The 19,480-nt window shown below is 42.6% G+C and overlaps 1 protein-coding gene across 4 annotated transcripts in view; it reads right to left on the bottom strand.

Annotated features, from left to right (window-relative positions):
• Esr1 (estrogen receptor 1) overlaps positions 1-13,740 on the bottom strand; it is a 293,257-nt gene extending 279,517 nt beyond the window's left edge. For 3 of the 4 annotated variants that reach the window (XM_008847745.2, XM_017801829.1, XM_017801831.1), the window contains exons 1-2: positions 13,604-13,740; positions 11,232-11,750 (exon numbers count right to left, since the gene is read on the bottom strand). In XM_008847745.2, coding sequence (XP_008845967.1) covers positions 11,232-11,674 — 443 coding nt within the window. In that variant the 5' untranslated portion in view covers positions 11,675-11,750; positions 13,604-13,740. The remainder of the gene's footprint in view (positions 1-11,231; positions 11,751-13,603) is intronic. The other variant, XM_017801830.1, reaches the window with a different exon arrangement.
• Positions 13,741-19,480: the final 5,740 nt, after the last annotated feature.

The raw sequence follows: 19,480 nt of genomic DNA, 5'->3' as shown, positions 1-19,480 counted from the left end.
TAGTAGTTATAGAGATAACCAACTACTTTATAATTAGATTTGAGGCCTACAGCCACAGGAGGAAATGCATCCCTGGTGCTGAAAATCCAGCTGGGGATCCCGTAAGTCCTAGGAATGAATCTACTACTTTTATTTTGCTAAATGAACATTGCAGTAAACATTCCTCTAAATTTATATCTCTATACCCACAGATTAGTTCAGCTCTCAAACCACCTAAGAGAACTACAGTGGAGAGTAGCTAACATAGCAACTCACAACTGGTCAAAGTGTAGAGAATAATTGTTTGTGGAATGCTCAGCCATAATTGAGATATCTATATCACTTCCTCTCCCCTCAAGGCTTAGGGAACATCACAGAAGACTGGGTGGAACGAGTGTAAGTGCCAGAGGTCAGAAAGAATGGGAGCAAAAAACAGTGTTTCCCCGGACATGACAGTAGCCACACAAGATCAACCCAGTCACTAGTCCAGCAGGGATGGTGAGGGGCTCAGGAACGCCCACACCTAGCTGAGGAGCTAGTGACAATGGTTGGCTTTGGGGGGAGGTCAGTTTTCTTTAGGGGTATGGCCTCTGGTGGTCGGATTACACAAAGTTGGGAGGGGATACGGAGTAGGGAGTGGATCTGGGAGATACTGGGAGAGAAGTGGGGAGTGGTAAATGTGATCAAAATACATTGTATGCATGTATGAAATCCTAAAAAAATAATAAATATTATATTTATTAAAGGAATATTACACAGTGAAAAAAAGGAAAGAAAGAAGCATGCCCATTAGAGAAGACATCCAGAAGATAAGTCTGTACATAGTTCTAAGATTCCAAAATCTTGTTTTCAGCTGCTTATTCTAGACATAGTCTCTGAGAAAAGGAACAACTTTGAAGATTGAGGAACATTGACAAAAGTTTTAGCAGGCAAGGCCCAAGGCTGATGTGCCAATCTAGAGGGCTTGAATGGTAAATTAGTCTTTTAAAAGAAATTAGAAACATTAAAACAGCATACGTTCTAAGTGCATTAAGAATTCTTCAAACATGTCATAACAGAAGGACACATACTCAGAGAGCTGAAAGTAAGTCCTCTGCACTGAAGATTTGTAAGCGTGGGGATAGCGTAGAATTTAGAAAGCAGGCAGAGAAATGGAAATATTAGGTGATGAAAAATGACAGAGTACAGGCAAAAGGACAGGCACCCTGAAAGAGCATGTGAGACTAATTGTTTTTTCTAATAACTCTGTCACAGCTCTGTCTTTCTGGTAGTAGATAAGTGCATAAGAATATAACTGATGGTGAGAGGGTAAAGCCCTAAGCAAAGTACCACAGTTTCAGAATGACCATTCTAACTGTATAGAAGTTCACTGAGATGCATAGAGTTTAGGAGTAGGCAAATAGTTGTATGAGAACCTGCCTTAATCTAGCTATGTGGCGTTTTTATTTGTGAGTTCATTACAATAATGTGATTTTTATTTTTAAAGAAAAAACGGTTCGTCCAAGGATCTGAAGTCATAGAACTTTCCAAATATGCACCTAGAATTCTTATGCAATCAACTGATTAATTGATGTGTAAGATTTAGCAATTGTACAAGGAAAATGGTTTATAGAGGTTATATCTACCACTAACAGCCTGATGCTGTAGCAATCCCTGAAAAAGCTAAAAGAAAAAGAACTCTATTGAGAGGAGGTTTGAAAGTCTGCATCGCCTTAAACTATCCAAGCACTTCGAAAATTCCAGTTATGCAAGGTAATTAGCATAAGCTGGTTCTTATCCATGTTCCGGGTTATTTCCTAATATCATCTTCATATCCAGTGGCTAAAATCCACAACTTCCTCTTCGTCTTCTTTGTATCTGCATCAACTGTAGCTGCCCACCTTGGATCTTACTTGGAAAAATGAACAGTAGAAATTACTGTCTCAGTTGTCTATGTTCTTTACCCTGCCTCCCTCAAACATCCAGAGATCCAACGAACAGAATGGATCACTGAGAAATCAGAGTTCAGTGTAAATATTGCTCGTCAAGGTTCCAACATAACAAAGCTCTGGGGTCCAGCAGGGACCTTTCCACCATCTCCACCTCTCCAAATTTAAAACTGCACTAGAGACCCCCATCACCTAAAGCAGTTGGAAAGAGGAGGGACAGGAGAGGGATTGCAAAGCAGCAAACTACTGAGAGAAAAGCCCTAAAGAGCTGTTTGTTGTTGTTTTTCTTAATTGCCTATTCCAGATTTAACCTCAGAGCAATTTTCAGAACCTCTGAGATAACACCCAAGTCTGAGCAATTTTTTAATAACCTACATGGTTCTGTAATCATCCTTGATTCTGCAAAACCATCAGGATTGGAAAGCCATCCCTGTAGATGCCCATACATGCTCCTTTGCCAAGTCACAGAATAATGTCTTTGCCATTACATGTGACAGCTTCTCCCAACACAGCTCACCTCAGCCTCGCCTTCCTGCCCCAGGACTGCTTCACTTCACCAGATTTAATGCCCCTCCCTCTTTCTTATCGAGCGAATGGTTTTTACTTATTTGCAGGTTATTTCAGTTGTTCTGGTCTTTGCCAGCATAGTGCCTGGCATCTACTAAGCATTTCAAGAAATACTAGTTTCCTGCTTCCTCTGGTTGGAAAAGTTTAACTTCTCACCACAATAGGGCATTAAAATTGGTTCCTTGTAAGCAAATTAAACCAAAGGAAGTTACAAACGTGGACTCTGAAAGAGCTTCTCACTTCATCTTTGATGGATAGTGCTCATCTTCTTTTTTAGAAATACATGTATTGTCTGCATGTATGTAAGTGCACCCATGTCATGCAGTGCCCGTGGAGGTCAGAAGAAGGTATTGAATTCCTTAGAACTATAGTTCTATTTGGTTGTTAGCTGCCATGTGGGTGCTGATAACCGAACTCAGGTCCTCTGCAAGAGCAGCCAGTGCTCTTAGCCACTGAGCCATCTCTCCAGCCCCCTCATCTTTCTTTAAAAAAAAGAATAAATATTGCTGGGCATGGTGATAACAGCATTCAGGACACTGAAACAGGAGGTCCGTGAACTAAAGGAATGCCTGGGCTATATTGTGAGACTTTGTCTCAAAAAGAAGAAAGGAAAGAAGAAGGAAGGAAGGAAGGAAGGAAGGAAGGAAGGAAGGAAGGAAGGAAGAAGGAAGGAAAGAAGGAAGGAAGGGAGGAGCAAGGAGGAAGGAAGGGAGGGAGGGAAGAAGGGAGGGAGGGAAGGAGGGAGGGAGGGAAGAAAAGGGAGATGAAGAAAGAAATAAAAACTAGTGGCAGAACTAATGGCTTGTTACGTGCTAGTTAGTGTCTTAAGCACCACACATCTACAAAAACTCAATCCTTACAGCATCCAAAATATGTAGTTCTTCTTCTGATTGGCGTCTTACAGATGAATACACCTCAGTACCCAATTAAGTAACTTGCCAGAGATCACTGCTAGACAAAAATCAAACCAGAATAGAGACACAGGCTGCCTGGGTCCCAAACACATCCTAATTGTTCCCTCACTATTCCTGGTAGCTATTTTCTGTGAAGTCACTGTAATTGAAGAACTAGTGGGTACTAAACCCTTGCTCTCTGAGAGGAAAACAGGGTGGATCCCTGGGAGCCTCTGGTCACAGTTTACCAATCAATCAATATGTAAACTTGCTTTATGTGTGTTTCTGTTTAAAACACTTCATTTAATATAAATTGTTGATTCATTAACATTGAACTCAGCCAACCATACTACAAGTCATGCTTGAACACAGCTTGTCTCTGGAAACTTGTTCTACTTAGAAACACTAGATAGCATTTCATCACTGTGCCTGAATGCATCATACACTGTAAAATCACCACCAAAAAGGATACAGATGCCAACATCCTGGCCCTCATAGACCCCCCCCAAATGACATATTTACAATATGAAGTGAGAAGCAGAGTATCTTGTTCAATCTTAGTAAGGAAGATGCAAATCAAATTACCAAGTTTGCAGAGCACCAAGAAAACACCTTGCTTATTGACCTGGGGCTTCAAATAGATTTTACTAAGCAAATGAATGTTCAAGTACTAAGTCTGTGACAGATGAAGGCAGACTGTGTGTGAAATACCCAATGGAGTCCTTTGCATTTTTATTCCTGAAGGAGGGAGAAAGTCACAGGTTCCATTCTTTCAGTCTTCCCCAGCGAGACACGAGAGATGTCCGTGTAGCTGAGGCTTCCCACCCACCCTCATCCATTCACTCCACCAATAACTTCTGAAGATACTCACGTGCACAGCCTCAATAAGGGTTGAAAGGAACAGAGATGAGTTGGACAAAGTATCTGCTTGAACTAGTGCTCAGAGATCCTACCAGAAATGGAAGAGGCTTCCCAAGGCCCCACAGTAATTTTCCTAACTAAGGAAAATAACGCCTGAATATAATTAACTTAAATATTGTATTAAAATTAGGAGATGAACCCTTGTACTCCAAATTTCTTGAACTATCCCAGCAAAAATAAATACAACCACTTATAAAGTCTTCCCCACAAAAGCAAACATCAAAGCCACCATAAAAGACCCTTCAAACTAATTCTATTTCTGACAACAAAGCGTATGAAAGCTTTACCGCCTCACCCAAAATCACCACTCAAAATAGCTTCATAATATGTGTAAAATGAATCATGGATGCACTTAAACTGTTTTCTAAATGAGTGCTTTTATTGATTGAGTAGGGAAATCAAAGTTGGCATAAATGCCTTGCACAAATTCGCATGGTTCTGGAACTCCTGAAATCTAGTCCACAAAATAGTCCAAGCTGCACTTTTATTTATTTCCATGCCATATACAATGGATGGAAGGAAGGAAGGAAGGAAGGAAGGAAGGAAGGAAGGAAGGAAGGGAGGGAGGGAGGGAGGAGGGGAGGGAGGGAGGGGGAGGAAGGGAGGGAGGAAGGAAGGAAGGAAGGAAGGAAGGAAGGAAGGAAGGAAGGAAGGAGAGGAGAGGAGAGGAGAGGAGAGGAGAGGAGAGAGGGGAGGAGAGAAAAAGAAAAAAGAAAAAGCCCTGGACTTAAAAATGTCAACCATTTGCACAATAAGATTTCCCAACTGTCATAAAAAAAACCACTATTTGCCTTGCTAGGAACACATAAGTGTGTATTATTATTGTAAAGCATGCCCTCAACGAGTTTCTCAATTTGGAATGAGGGCACCACATGAAGGAATAAATAAACTATCCAAGCAATTCCACTAAGTACAAATTGCTTCCTTATTTTGCTTCATGTTTCTATACATAAAGACAAGAGAGGGAGTCACTTTTGGAACTTTCAATCTAGTTAATGGTATTCTGTGTTATGGCTGCATATCCTCACACCACTGGGTTTCCTATCATACAGAGGAAGCATCGAGTCCTGTTCCAAACGTCATTAAAATAACAGATGAAATCAATGTGTAAAGAAATAAACCAGCAAAGGTAGAAGGAAAAATCTGAGAATAAGCAGATGGAGCCAAATCAGAAGACAAGAAAGCTTGGTAGGGCAGAAAGAGCCAGCAAGAGTCTAAAGGGAGTGCAACGCTTTCATTTATTTGAAGATAAAGCAAAGGAAACAAGAAAATATGAGAACGGGCTGAAAATTTAAAAGATCACAGAGAAAAGAAATGGGCAATGCACAAACGGCTGCCTCTAGCATTAATTACTTGAGGGAAACTGAGAGATAATAATTTTATTTTGTTTCCATGGTCTTCGAAGAAATCCAAAACCTATCAGAGAATTAAAGAATCAAGAAAACCGGCCTGCTGAATAGTACGGGACATCCCCAGCCTGCTGCTGGGGCGCCTAAATATGCCGGTATTTCGGAAGCAGGGAAGGAGCCCAGGCCGCAGGACACAGGACCAGAACGGAACTGAAGAACACAAGCTAAGGACCAACAATCTTGCACCTTGCAAACCGGAGGGAAGTGTTGAAGAGACCACTCACAACTCTCAGAATCCACAACATCTTCAGAATTCTCCAAAAGAACCCATTTGAGAATTCTAAGGACTCATTTGAATGAATCTATTCCTGAGCATTACTTAACAAACTTTATTAACTTCAGTGAACTTCTATAGTTTTTCCAAGTATGATGCATAGAAACTTCAAATAGTAGAAAATTACAGGATGAAAAAAAGTCTACTACTTTAGTAAAATCGATACATTTGATTAAAAAGATTCAGGGAACAGAATAGTGACACCATGTGTCACTCTAAATGATTCAAAAGGCAGGGGAGAGGCCTACATTTCTTCATTGTTTGGGTATGTTTGTTTGTATTTCCGTGTAGCAATTTTAGGTACTTAATTAGATCATAGCATTAATATGATCGATAATATTATTGGAACCTTCACATAACTAAACTAGAGCTTTACAAAATAAATCTTATATATTAAAATAATTCGGTTTTCTGTATATCACCATCACCACCATCATCATCCTCCCCATCGTCATGAGTTACCACCGCGGCAGCACCATATCAATTTCAAGTGGCAGTCACAACTTACTTGAAATTACTAATTTATTCAAATACACAAACTTTTATCATTTGGGACCCAAATAGTTCTCTAACTTTTGTGTTTCTAGTGAAATATAAAAAGGTATACATCATTTTAAATATTACTAATGAAGGCAAAAAAATATTCTTAGAATTCTTAATAATATTCTCCAGGCACAGAACCCAACAATTATGCCTTTTCCCCCTCCTAAGATCAAACATATCATAAAGGTGTTTCCCTTAACCTCCAGCTCACTTGAGTGCTCAGGCATAAGACAGGGTGAAGAAACAGACAACTCACGTACTCTTTTAAAAAAATGACATTATCCATCAGTTCACGGGAAGAGTTGAAACTATAAAATAAAACTATCCTTTGACTTTGCCAAATTCCTCTTGGTGGAATTCCTTACAGACCTTCACTTCGGTTGGTGTGGATTTTGTGGATTTATCTAGCATCGATGTGGAGGTATGCATTTTGATTCCAAATAAGTATAGCTATTCTATGTTTTCCTTTCCTGGGTGGGTGAACCGAAACTTAACATTAAAATGAATGGGTCATTCATGTCTTGTTCTTCGTTCAAAATCCCCTGGAGGAAGGTGGGGAGAAGCAGTCCGCACACTGCCCTTTCAACTGGGTTCTTCTAAAGTTACATTAAAAATAATACTGATGTCACAGGGAGGAGGGCAATGGATTCACCTTGTGTCTTGTATGCAGTTGATAAAACTATGATTCAAATCCATATATTTCCTCATACAGAAACACTTTCACATAATCACTCAGGCTTTAGATATTCTAACAGTGCATTTATAACACAAATATTCCTTATGATAAACAGGCTGCAAACAAATGTTGCAGGTGGTAAAAAAAATTTTTTTTTACCAAGATTCGCCTTACAGCGAAGATGTTACCTAACATTTTCTATTTGCAGTGAAATTCCTAACTGCTCAAATCTAGTCTCCCCTCCTGCTCTTTAATATGCAAATGGACTCAGACAAATATTAGTATGTAGGCAAAGCAATAAAGCACCTAACACTCATGTGGCTTATGTGTGACTTTCACATGTAGTCCCATGTCACCAAAGTACTGGTTTTTCATCACTCATGGGAAGTTTGACACCTTTCACGGGTTCCCCCACTGCCCACTGCCCCTGCCTTTGGAAATTCTTGTCTGTCTTCTGTATTCTAGAAAGTATAAGAAACCAAAATGCTCAACCTGAATTTTCTCAAATTAAGAGTGTCATAGCCTTGAATATATTCAGAAAAAGTAAATAAACAATTATGATCCGGGGCCCAAACTAACAGAGTATGAGAAAGAAGATTAGAATAGGTGGCAGGTCCTCCTGAGAGCTCTGGAAGGCAGGTAGGAACAAGCCATGTGGTAGGGGGTAGGGGGAAAGGGAAAAGAACTTGGAGATGTGATTCCATTTACATCTGAACAGACACTCATTCCCGAGCAATGTGTGGCTTCTTGGACTATTCTTAGCCCAGAACAAAGTGTCAGGTAGTCGGCCACAATTCAAATGACTGAAAAATGTAAGAATCAGAAGAAAAGAGTGGACAGTTCATTCAAGTAAAGGGAAGAATTTTGAAAACCTGAACATTAGTCACTCAACTCTCTCCCCAGGGCTTCTGTTCAAAGTTGAGAAACAGTCTTACATGATCACAGACAAACCAGCTACCCAAAATACGCAGATATCCAAATATATAAATTGTTAGGGAACTGACTCATTTGGAAGGCTGGCACACTCATTTGTTGTTGTTGTTGTTGTTGTTGTTGTTGTTGTTGTTGAACACTGGGCAAAGTGCAGCCCTTAGAAATACTGACTAATAAAACAAAAATGTTCAGGCAACATCAAATACCTACTCTGAATTTTTTAAAGTATGGTCAATGTCATCATTTCATCGTTAGCTTTGTTTGAAAATCTCTAAATCATTTGAAAACTAAAGAGGAATTCTGGATAAAATTATTTTCATGACATTTTAGGTATGATACAACCCACAAAATCACATCTTGCTCATTAACACCTGTGTTATGTCTTAACCAAAAAGTTATTGTAACGCATGACAGTGTTTCTCACTTTATTACATGCTCCTGGCATTTTTACATGCTCCTTCTCCTTGTACATAAATGTGGCTGTACATTGTGGCCAATGGAAGAAAGTAGCCACAACATCATGATGCTCAATAATGTGACCATTACACAAATTCTCCGAACATCCTGGTGTCACAGTGAAACATTCAATGGAGAATTCACACAGCAGCCCCATTCTATCATCAGAAACAATAAAGCTTGGTCTAACTGATCTAGAGGCATCAGCCCAATGTACAAGGGCCAAATAAAATGAAGATGGATAACTTAGTTTTTTAGTTCGTGTAGATAAAAAACCATGGCCATTTGCCTGGATTTTGTTTTTTCCTGAACAAATTTTAGGTCCGTGTCTTCCAAACTTCTTTAACTTCAACCTGCAGTAAGAAATATATCTTACATCACTGCCAGAACCCAGAGGCACAGAAAGGTAAAACAACTTTTCAGGAAAGAAAACCTGCCCTTACTACAAAGCATGCATTCTAATACTTTCTATTCTTTTTAGTTTTATCCCATTAAAAACACCAAGACTCACTAAACCAATTTCATCATCAATTGGATCATGAGAAACATTTTTTTAAATACATGTTTAACCCCAAAACTTTTGAGAGCTACTGAAGAAAAATAAAGTTTTTTCTAAAGAGCCTATTCTTTGTTGCCCAGATTTATTCAAATAGGAAAACTCAGAAAAAATATTTTTCTAAAAAAAAACCTATCCCTTTCTTCCTGAGTAATAAGAGGCAGAATTCAAACGAAATAGCAAAGGTGTTAGAGAAAATACGCCATCGTTCTAAAACTCCATTTCCACCTAGAACTCCACTTGTGCATTTTTTTTACTTTACTTTGAAAAGTTCCTTGTCATTTTGTATTATTTCATTAAGTATCTGGACATCATTTAGAGCAAAGAGTTTCTATTAGGGTGAGATTCTTTGCCACTGGAATGATGAATGATGTTGAATAAAATACGATCCCCTCTGTATTTGCCCATGTTCACGTTGTAATTATTAGCAAGGCAGTAAATAACTGGCCAAGGAGCAGCCTCATTAGTGCCCATTGAAATTCAGTGGCATTAATTTGCAGTAAAAGAACTGAAAATTAAGTGGAAAAGAAAATACTTTGGGGGCTCCACCATAAGGTTATGGAATTTACATTCTACCAAAGCCTTCCTTCACATCAAGGAATTTTAAATATTGTGTGAATTAGACTTATTCGCTATATTTTGTTCTTCCAGCAGAAAACAATCTATCTGGAGAAGAAATTTTCTCTTTCAGTTTAACCCTGAATTAAAGCAAATAAAATTAATTAGAGTCTACCATCTTTTTAAAAGTTCTGTTCACAGTTTATCTTGAAAGTAATAACTGGACCTGGACCCCCATTGTTGGGTGATGCTCTAGAGTTCCCCGGGGGAGGGGGGGCTTAAGGTGTATGCTTAAGAGTCCACCCTGCATTGTAGCCTGGGGTCAATCTGTTACTTAGCCCTGTTTCTTCTGCTCTAGAAATCTTTGGAAATACAACAGTGGACAAGAAACCGTCCAAGGCTTGCAATACAAGTCTGGGGAAGACCAAGAGCCGGCAACAGCGGGTTAGCTCTGATTCAGCAGCATGTGGGCCCCCAGGCCTTGGTACCTGGCCCAGGTATCGCTATCTTCTAGGTACCTCTAGCAGGTGTTTACCTGACCCATGCACCTAACCCTTCTGCAGGTCCCTCGGAAAACAAGGGGGAAATGAGAGGAAAGGGAAGGCAAAAATGAACACCCTGTCTCAGGGGAAACTAAAACTGACAACCTAAAACAGTTGTCTCTTAAGTCACGAAGAGTGGTCTATGTCCTGGGTGTCCCTGTGTCCTGGACTGCCCTCTCTCCTTGCACAGTGCCTGCGGGGTAGGCAGTAGCTGACCTGTGCGCCACTCCAGAGAGTTCTTTCCCTGCTAGGCCAGGTACCTTAGCTGCAGGAGATTACTGTGAAACACTGATGCTTCGATGTGGCGTGTTTTAAACACGAGGAACACCTATAAATTTCAGCTGTCAGAAGTCGCAAGCAATCTGCTCTAATGAGAACTCAGCCAGAAATCAAAACTTGTTGAGACCCATTCAACTCTGGTACCGGCTCTTCTGAGAAGCCACCTTATCCAGAGCCCAGGGATGAGGAAGGGAGGGAAAGGGGATGACAGGTACCGCTACCCAAACCACATCCTCACCGGCATAGCTTGGATACTGTCAATCCCAAACTCTGAATGAAAGGAAACTACGCCAACACATGAAAACAAGAATTTCCAAATAATGATCAATAAATCTCTCCTGAGCTCCGCTAAAACCACCTTTAAATAAGAAAGGGAGACCCTTGCTAGTGGTACAAAGTGCCTCAGGTTTATTAGCTTTGGGGAGCCCCCCCCAAAAAACTGCTCCTTCAGATAGTTTTTCAATACTTGTGTAGTTAGGAAACAGGAGCTTTCGGCTCTGTAGCTCCCGCAGACTGCTGGGGAAGGAGAACATTTTTGTTGTTACATTATTTCTATTATTATTATTATCATTATTACTATTCCACTGGTACCACTGGAGAGAAGGCGGACTGGGCAAAGAATCCCGGGCTCTGCCGGGGCTTTTCTGGGGTGCGGGTGGCCTGCATCCCCGGCCCCGCGGTCCCCTCGCGCACTCCCTCCCCCCGGGCCGCGGGTACCTGTAGAACGCAGGCGGACCCGCATCACGCACAGAGTAGCCGCTGGGCTCATTCTCCAGGTAGTAGGGCACCTGCTGGCCGTGCGGGTGCAGGAAGGGCGACAGCTGCGGCGGCGGGTGCAGCAGCATCAGCGGGTTGGGCGACACGCTGTTGAGCTGGGGGAAGCCCCCCAGGCTATTGGCACTGAACGCCGCAGCCTCGGACCCAGGGCCGTAGGTGAGGCCCGGCTGGCCGTAGACCGGCGCGGAGGCGGCAGCTGCGTTGAAGTCGTAGGCTGCGCCCTCAGGGTAGTTGAACACCGCGGGCTTGCTGCTGTCCACGTACACCTCGCCCATGGCCCGCTCCAGGGGCATCTTGAGCTGCTGGCGGCTGAGGGACTCCAGCTCTTTGCCTTGGATCTGATGGAGCAAGGCCATTCCCGAGGCTTTGGCGTGAAGGGTCATGGTCAGGACCAGTGGCCGCGGGCAAGGTGCAGGCTGTCTCCCCGCGCCACCAAGGACTCAGCAGCCGAGGGGCCACCTGGAAAAAGAGCACAGCCCGCGGTTAGAGGCGGCGCAGCGCTAGTCCCAGCGCTACGAGGGCCCTGGCCCTGGCCCTGCCCCTGCCCCCCGGGCCGAGAGATCCTGATGAGCCTGGTGGCCCGACTCCAGCCAGGGCTGCACCGGCGAGCGCGCTCCAGCACTCTGGGTTCTCCAACTTTAAGTACGGTCGCCTGCTCGTAAGCATTGCAAAGGTGCTGGAAGCCGGCCAGGGGCTGTTGCCTGGAACTGACATGGCTTTAAACATGACTCGGGACACCCAAGAGCCCGATTCTCTGAACTTAACTTTCCTGGTCGTTGCTGGATACCACTCAATGGGTCGCGGGGGGGGGGGTGCCCAGGAAAGACTCGGTTTGAAACAACTGCGCCAGACAAAGGCAGGGGCCAGCTATTTTTCTGAAGTGCTGTCCTCGTACCGGTGCCAGGCTCCAATCTATCTCTGTTTGTCTCACTTTCTGTTTGGTCCAGGCTTCTTGCTGGCCGGAAATATGTACTGGGTACATAAAATGACCCTGGGGAAGACTGCTCTGTAACTGAGATACGGCAGATAGAATGGGGTGTGCGGGTGCGTACACAGCCAGCCACAGACCGCTATATTTAGCAGTGGCAGGCACTGATAGTAGGCGTGGAGGGAAGGGGGGACGTGCAAGGTGCAGGTATAGGAATTGCTGCACCTCGCGTCAGGACAAAGTAGGACTTCAGCCTTCTCGGCTGTGAAGAAACGCTCCCAAAGCTCTCCCTTCCAGCCAAGCGTTCGCAGATGCTCCCAGCCTGACTTCTCTGTTTAGGTTGGACCCGGATACCTTCCTTGCTCTCTTTAGAAATTCTCAAGCAAATGATGATTCAGAAAAACCTTTGGTTAGGCACACATGGGTATCCGTGCCTGCCACAGGTTATGCAACCAAAACTTGAAAAAACTGAGTCTGAAATGCGACCTTTTCCTATAAAACAATCTCAGGTCCTCAACCAAAGCTCTGTCAACTAGGTTACCCTGTCTGTCTGACCAGCAACTTTTAAAAAGTAATTTCTGTCTTTCAGCTCTTGAATTCTACAACTGGACCCTCTGGGTTCACTTGGACTAAGATACACAGACTCAAATATCTGAATGACAAAGAAGTAGAAAAAAGTTTTTAACTCAAATTAAAATCTAATTGCACATGTACACCCCAGTTAATAAAAGATTTGCAATTATATCATCATGCAGAAGTTTGGATAGTTTCTACTTTTTAAAAAACTTTCTTTGCCCCAGCTTAATATCCTGTAATACAGTCATTAATACTCCAAAGAGTACCTGACACATAGAAATGTCAAGGTCACTGTTAATAATGGTGACATTTAAACAGTATTTTCTACTAAGCACACATTTTATCTGATTCTTAGAAAAACAGACCATCCTGGGTGATCTGACCATAAGCTGATTTAAATATGAAGCTAAAATTGAGTTTAGCCTCAATAACTACAGAACACAGCAACAACAGGGTTAAAAACACATTAGGCGAATCGCAGATCTTTCTTTTTATGGCCAGCAACCATTACTTTCCAGTGCAAATTTTTCACGGATGATTTAGTTTCCACAAATCACACTTTCAATTTTCAAATGCCTTTTTAAAACACATGCAAAATCACTTCATGGGGCTCTTTAAAAATCTGAGGCTGCCAAATTATATATAAATGGCACAAAGAATCTTACAAGTCCTGAAAGGAAAAAAACAAGCCCCGTGGAAAAATAGCAGCACCTCCGTATTCCGGCTAGGATACAGACACTGGCCAGAAAGGTAACTTGCTTTCTCAAAATACTCAAGCTACAGAGAGAGAAATCAAAAATGATCCTACCCTGCTGGTTCAAGAGGGTCTTTACAGAAATATCCCATGGATTTGCAGAAGTCAAAGGCCGAGACTGGGAGAAGGAAGCAAGGAATGTTATCGCATGTTCCAGTGGCTCCCTGTGTGGTCGAGGCAGAGCGTGTGTGGATGTGTTTGTGTGTGGAGTGGCAGGGATTCTCAGGAAGCAGCCAGTAGGCAGAGCACTTGGCAGCCCCTCCCGGCAGACACGGCAGCTGGGCTTCTGCACAGCGCTGGATGAATGGCAGCCAGAGTGAGGGGAGACCTGCTGTCTGCTGAGGGGCAGCCGGGGAACGGCTGGAGTCAGTGCTCCTGGAAGAGGAAACTCCAGCCCCCTTTGGCCCCTACCTGTGGAGCCTGGAGAAGTGAACCATGTTTTCTGCTCCTGAAAGGGAAACGGGGTGGCTGTAAATCACAGGCTTATGGCGAAAATAGAATGCCAGTCAAAAGTGTGTGGAGATCAAGTTTACGAAATATGCCAGGGGTAGTTTTTCCTAAGGAATATAATTTAACAAGAACAGTCTTCTGGGATACTGGACTCAAATGCCCCGCTGGCCCCAAACCCCCTGTGGCTCTGAAAAGACGTATGACGGCCATGCCACCAGGGGCACATGGAAGTCAGATTTTGGAATAAATGTTTTGGCATTCCAGAGATATGTTTCCAACTGAAATGTAATATTCCTTCACCTTACTAGCCAAACCCACGAGCCTTTCCACCAATAACTCATTGACTACTGTCTGTAAACATATGAAAAAAATATTATTCTAATCTTCAAGTAGGAAGATGAGGGATCTTTGTTTTAAACTGACTATAAGTTCGAAGTTGTACTGGCACCAACCATGGGCAGAGGTCTCTCACTAGTGGTACTTGCATTTGTCCACCTTATCCTCAACTTTTCTATGGACTATGGTACCACATACAGTAATAAGGTGCTTGGAGTGTGCCCTACCCTGGGTCCCAGGGCACAGGACACTTAGTGAAGCCTTTGTGCCAGACATCAGTCAGCACCTTGGGTATTAAGTGACTTTAATCACAATGCCAGGAGTGGCCAGTCTCTGGCCCTAGGACCCTAGGTAGTTACCTAGAGATTTATGAGTGGCACTTGAAGCCAGTATAAAGAAAGAACTAAAGAGAGAAATGTTAACGATAAACTACAAATATATGCATTTGTACTTTGGAAGACCCAAGGTCATATACTATGAGAACACAGACAAGTCCCGTCTGCAGTCAGCAATGGCCATATTTAATATGAATAAATATTTAGAAGTGGGGATATGAGTGGACAGTAGAGTACTTGCCTAGCATGCAGGAGACCCTGGGCTTGAGCTACAGCACTGCAAAGAAAGAAAGAAAGAAAGAAAGAAAGAAAGAAAGAAAGAAAGAAAGAAAGAAAGAAAGAAAGAAAGGAAAGAAAGAAAGAAAGAAAAAGAAAGAAAGGAAGGAAGGAAGGAAGGAAGGTTTAAAAGAAAAATCACTAATTCGTTATTGGTAATAGTGTTGAATTCTGGGACAATATTTCCTTCTGTAGGTCAACCATGGCCACACATTCATCAGGCAAGTCCAAAAGTATAGAAGAAAGGAGGGAGAGAGATTAGTGAAAAAGAGAGAAGAGGAAAGTGGGAGTAAAGAGAAAAGGGGAACCTGAAATGTTCACCTTCTGCATAGGAAGGGGAAGAAGGCTAGCCATCATCTCAGAAACTTTGATTATGGAGAGACGTACAATCCCAAATGACCCAAGAAAGGTATTTCCAGGACTGGTTTTCAAACTCTCCTTGGTAAGCTCTACCTCCCAGCCCCGGTGGTTGTGGTTGGAAAAGCATGGTGTACCATATGGGTTTTCCTCCTTACTCTACCCACAGCTTCTCCTTAGACTCCCGGTTCTCTCTTCCTCCCTCTTAAAAGACTTTCATGCTGAGCATACCATACCCCTGTCCTGGCTTCCTGGCATGCCTGGGTGAAGAAGAATGAGCAAGGTCCTTTGGTTCCGCAGCTCAGTCACTCTTCAGATCACATTTCCAGCCATCTCCTGCTCCCTCTGACTAGTTCAAGCATGCATTTTCTCTCCTTCAATGTGATGGACCCTCACCACATCCTTGCACATCACATCACTGTCCCTGGATTCTCTAGGTCCTGACTCTCCCTTGACTTCCACAGTTGACCAAGAAGCAATTCCTGAGCCTGTGGCTTTGCCATCTCTCCCTTCATTACATTCCCACAATGCTTTTTCATCCACCATGACCTCACTTGCCTTAGGAGCCTCTCGAGCACCCTCTGCCTCTTTCCTCATCCACTTCCTGCCAGATTCTTTTCAGGCTTTTCACTGCTGCAAGCCCCACCTGGTTACAACTCAGCTCCATCGTTATCTCAAATTCCAGCTTTCCTGGGAGTTGAGACCTTCCTCTCTCCCAGACCTAGGCACTCTATCACCTTTAACGTGCATTGCCTATGACTTAACCAAATGAAAACTGGATGCTCCAAGGACCTCAGAGCTTTTCCTATTTTCTGCTTGGAGCATTCCTTGCTTGGCAAGTAAAGCATCTTCTTCCCTGAGGCGCAGTCCAAGCATCACCACATTCTCACCGTCTTCCTTTATTTCCTGCTCAAAGAAAACTTTCTTCTCTGAATTCCAGATGTAGTTCTTACACCCTTATCCCGTTCTTCCTTGAATGGGAGTTATTTTTATATATTTTTATCACCTCATTCCATTGAGGAGCAACTTAAGCACAAGGTCTGACTCTGGGTATTTGAGTGCCTAAGCATGGTATCTAGTCTTTGCTGGGTCACAGATATGGGCTAATTTCTTGATCTAGATACTTGAAAGGATTAAACAACATCCCATCTGTCTGGATAGCCATCTCTAAAAGCTAACGTTCCATGTAACCATCTCCCAAAACTGTTTTTTGCTAGGATGCTATCTTCATATCTTCATGGTGACTATGGCCATAAAGTCAAAATTCAAATTTGTCTAATCCAGAGGCATAAGCCTGCAATTCTTGACAGCATGATTCACCAGAGAGCTCTGCATTTTAGTGCTTAACCAGACAATACGGGGACCAAACAGGGCTTCTTCTCTAGCTCCATTAAAGGCGTTTTACATTTACAAAAACATTATTCTTCCAAAAGAAACATGAAAGAAAATAAAGGGAGAAGTATCTGCAGGATAGCTTGTGCCACCAGACGTGGCTTCGTGCTGTGAGATGAGATGGTTTAGCTCTGTTCAAATCGAACAGTATGCTGTTTTTAAATGCATGTGTGTGTGTGTGTGTGTGTGTGTGTGTGTGTGTGTGTGTGTGCTTGTGTGTGTGGTTTCTTTTCTTCCCTTTTTCCCTTCATTTCCTCTCTTTTTTCTTTTCATTCATTCTTCTTTCTTTTTAGATAGGGTCTAAAGCCCAGACTGTTCTAAAACTCATTATGTAGACTGGGAGAGCCTCACACTTGTGACAATCCGCTGCCTCAGCCTCCAGGAGTGCTGGGACTACAGCCCTGAGACACCATGCCTGGCCAGGGGTTTGGTCTTCAGTGTTTATTTGATACCATCTGTTTTCTTCTAAAGTAGAATAAGAAGTTTCCTCTTAAGACTCTCCTCATTTTAAAGATGGTTTGATGGCTGATTTTTTAAAAATAAATAATTTATTGAGAATTTCATACATGCATATAAGGTGTTTTGATCAAATCCATGCCCACTCCCTCCCCTTCTTCTTGTTTATTTTTTATGGGGCTTTTGGCTACTCTAACATTCCCCCCTCTGAAGAGGTAACCCTAAAATCTTTTAAGGATTAGGTAAAAGCTCCCAAATATTTTTAACATTTTTGGCCTTTGGAATGGAGTATGTTTCTAAGAAGCCCAAGGACATTGTGAGTTTTAACCAAGAAACTGGCTACTTTTCTTTGGGGTCTTTTTACCCTGTCTAACCAATTCTACCTCCTATTCTTATCACACCATCCTCTGAAGGGGTTACCCAAATTGCCAATAGGGAATCGGGACCCAGACCGCTCTGCCTTCTTCCATGCTGAACAGGGGAGCAGGGTGAGGCAGCTGGGGTACTCCTTCAGTGGGCCTATCTAAAAGACTCCCAAATTGCATAACTCTTATCTCTAGGGGAAAAGAAAGTCCTTGAATTGTGAATAGGAGATGTGAAGGAGAAGTAAAGGCAAGAGTAATTAGCATTACAAGTTCCAGACAGGGAACTAGAAAAAAGAACAGCAATTTTCAAATGTTGATCACTGATTTTTTTAAAATTAGCTCCTAAGTTTTGCTCCTCTAACCTTGGAATTTTTGTTCTTGAGACAAAATTTATATACAGTTGAATACACCCATCTCAATTATACAGCTTGACAAACATGGGCAGATTTTCCATAACAATCATGCCAAGCAAAGCATAGAGTATGTCAATAATCCAATAAAGTGCCTTCATACCTATTCTAATCAATCCTCCACTCTACAGAAGGATTTGCTTCCATAGATGTTTTTAACTATCTGGCCCAGGTGATTGCTTACAAATTGGAGTATAAATATCCCATTTCCAAATAATAGTATGACCATCCCTATCTTGGGCTTGCAGCTTCCCCTGAATCAAGGACAACTTGATCCCGGTTACCCCATCCCAGGCAGCAGATTCTGACTGAGGGAAGACTCCTACAGAGCTGCCCTTCCCTCAGTCAGAGTCTGCTGCCTGGGATGGGGTCCCTGGGAGCCCCAGAATTTTACACTTAAATTCAGATAGGCTTCTCTAATATTAAAGAGACTTTACACATGCACATGCAGAGAGAGAGAGAGAGAGAGAGAGAGAGAGAGAGAGAGGAGAGAGAGAGAGAGACCACATAATCTACCAAGAATCACCCCCAACTTCAGAGCCAAGTCTATCAAATAGTAAAAAGAAAAATCGAAGGTGATAAAGCCTCTGAGTTTTGAGCCTCTGTCTGAGCCTTTCTTTCTTTTTAGTCACAGCTGTGGTTCCCTCCCACACTTCCTAAGTACCAAAGACCCTCATGCTAGCAAATGCCCCTGTCTTCCACCCCCTGAATTGCAATCATACTGTGCTGATGGAGTTGTACATCTGTAATCATGCCGATGAATGACTCATTCACTCAATTCACTGAAAAAATATTGATTACTATATTTACCAAGAGCATCTCTTAAGTGTTGGGCCCTGTCTTAGTCAGCTCCGGCTGCCATCACAAAATGTCACAGTCAGGGAGCTCAAACAGCAGGTATTTCCTTTCCCTCAATTTGGGAGACTGAAATCTAAGATCAGTGTCTAGCAATGTTGGGTCCTGGTGAGGGTTCTCTTCCTAACTTGTAGGTAGTTGACTTATTTCTCATGTGGCTGGGTCTTCATGTGGTCAAGGCAGGAAAGGAAGACAGAGAAAGAGATGCTACTTTTCCTCCTCCTCCTCCTCCTCCTCCTCCTCCTCCTCTTCCTCCTCCTCCTTCTTCTTCAAATAAGTTTTATGGCCTCATTCACTCAACATCAACTGCCTCTTAAGGTCCTTATCTCTAGATAGTCCCATTGGTGGAGGGATGGGAATTTAGTATATGACTTTGGAGAGGGCACTGTTCAGTCAGTTTCTGGAACCCCATAACAAACCAAGAAAAAGTCTCTGCCCTCCAGAGCTGACTGCCAAGGGCTTAGTCTTTGCCTATCTTTTTTACACTTTTCTTTTTTTCTCTTTTTCTGTATTTTTTCTTTCTTTTGTCTATGTGTACATGTTAGTCTGTGTGTGGACACACGTGTAGAAGTAGAAGGGGTGCAAGTGCAGGTCTGTAGAGGCCAGAAGTAGATATTGAGTGTCTTCCTCAATCACTCTTCACCTTCTATTTTGAGACAGGGTCTCTTACTGAACCTTGGGATTATCAATTAGGCTAGA

The sequence above is a fragment of the Nannospalax galili genome, unplaced genomic scaffold (assembly GCF_000622305.1).
Source record: "Nannospalax galili isolate Female #2095 unplaced genomic scaffold, S.galili_v1.0 scaffold563, whole genome shotgun sequence".
Classification (NCBI taxonomy): domain Eukaryota; kingdom Metazoa; phylum Chordata; class Mammalia; order Rodentia; family Spalacidae; genus Nannospalax; species Nannospalax galili.
Note: the sequence above shows the minus strand (reverse complement) of the source record. Positions and strands in the feature narration are given on the sequence as shown.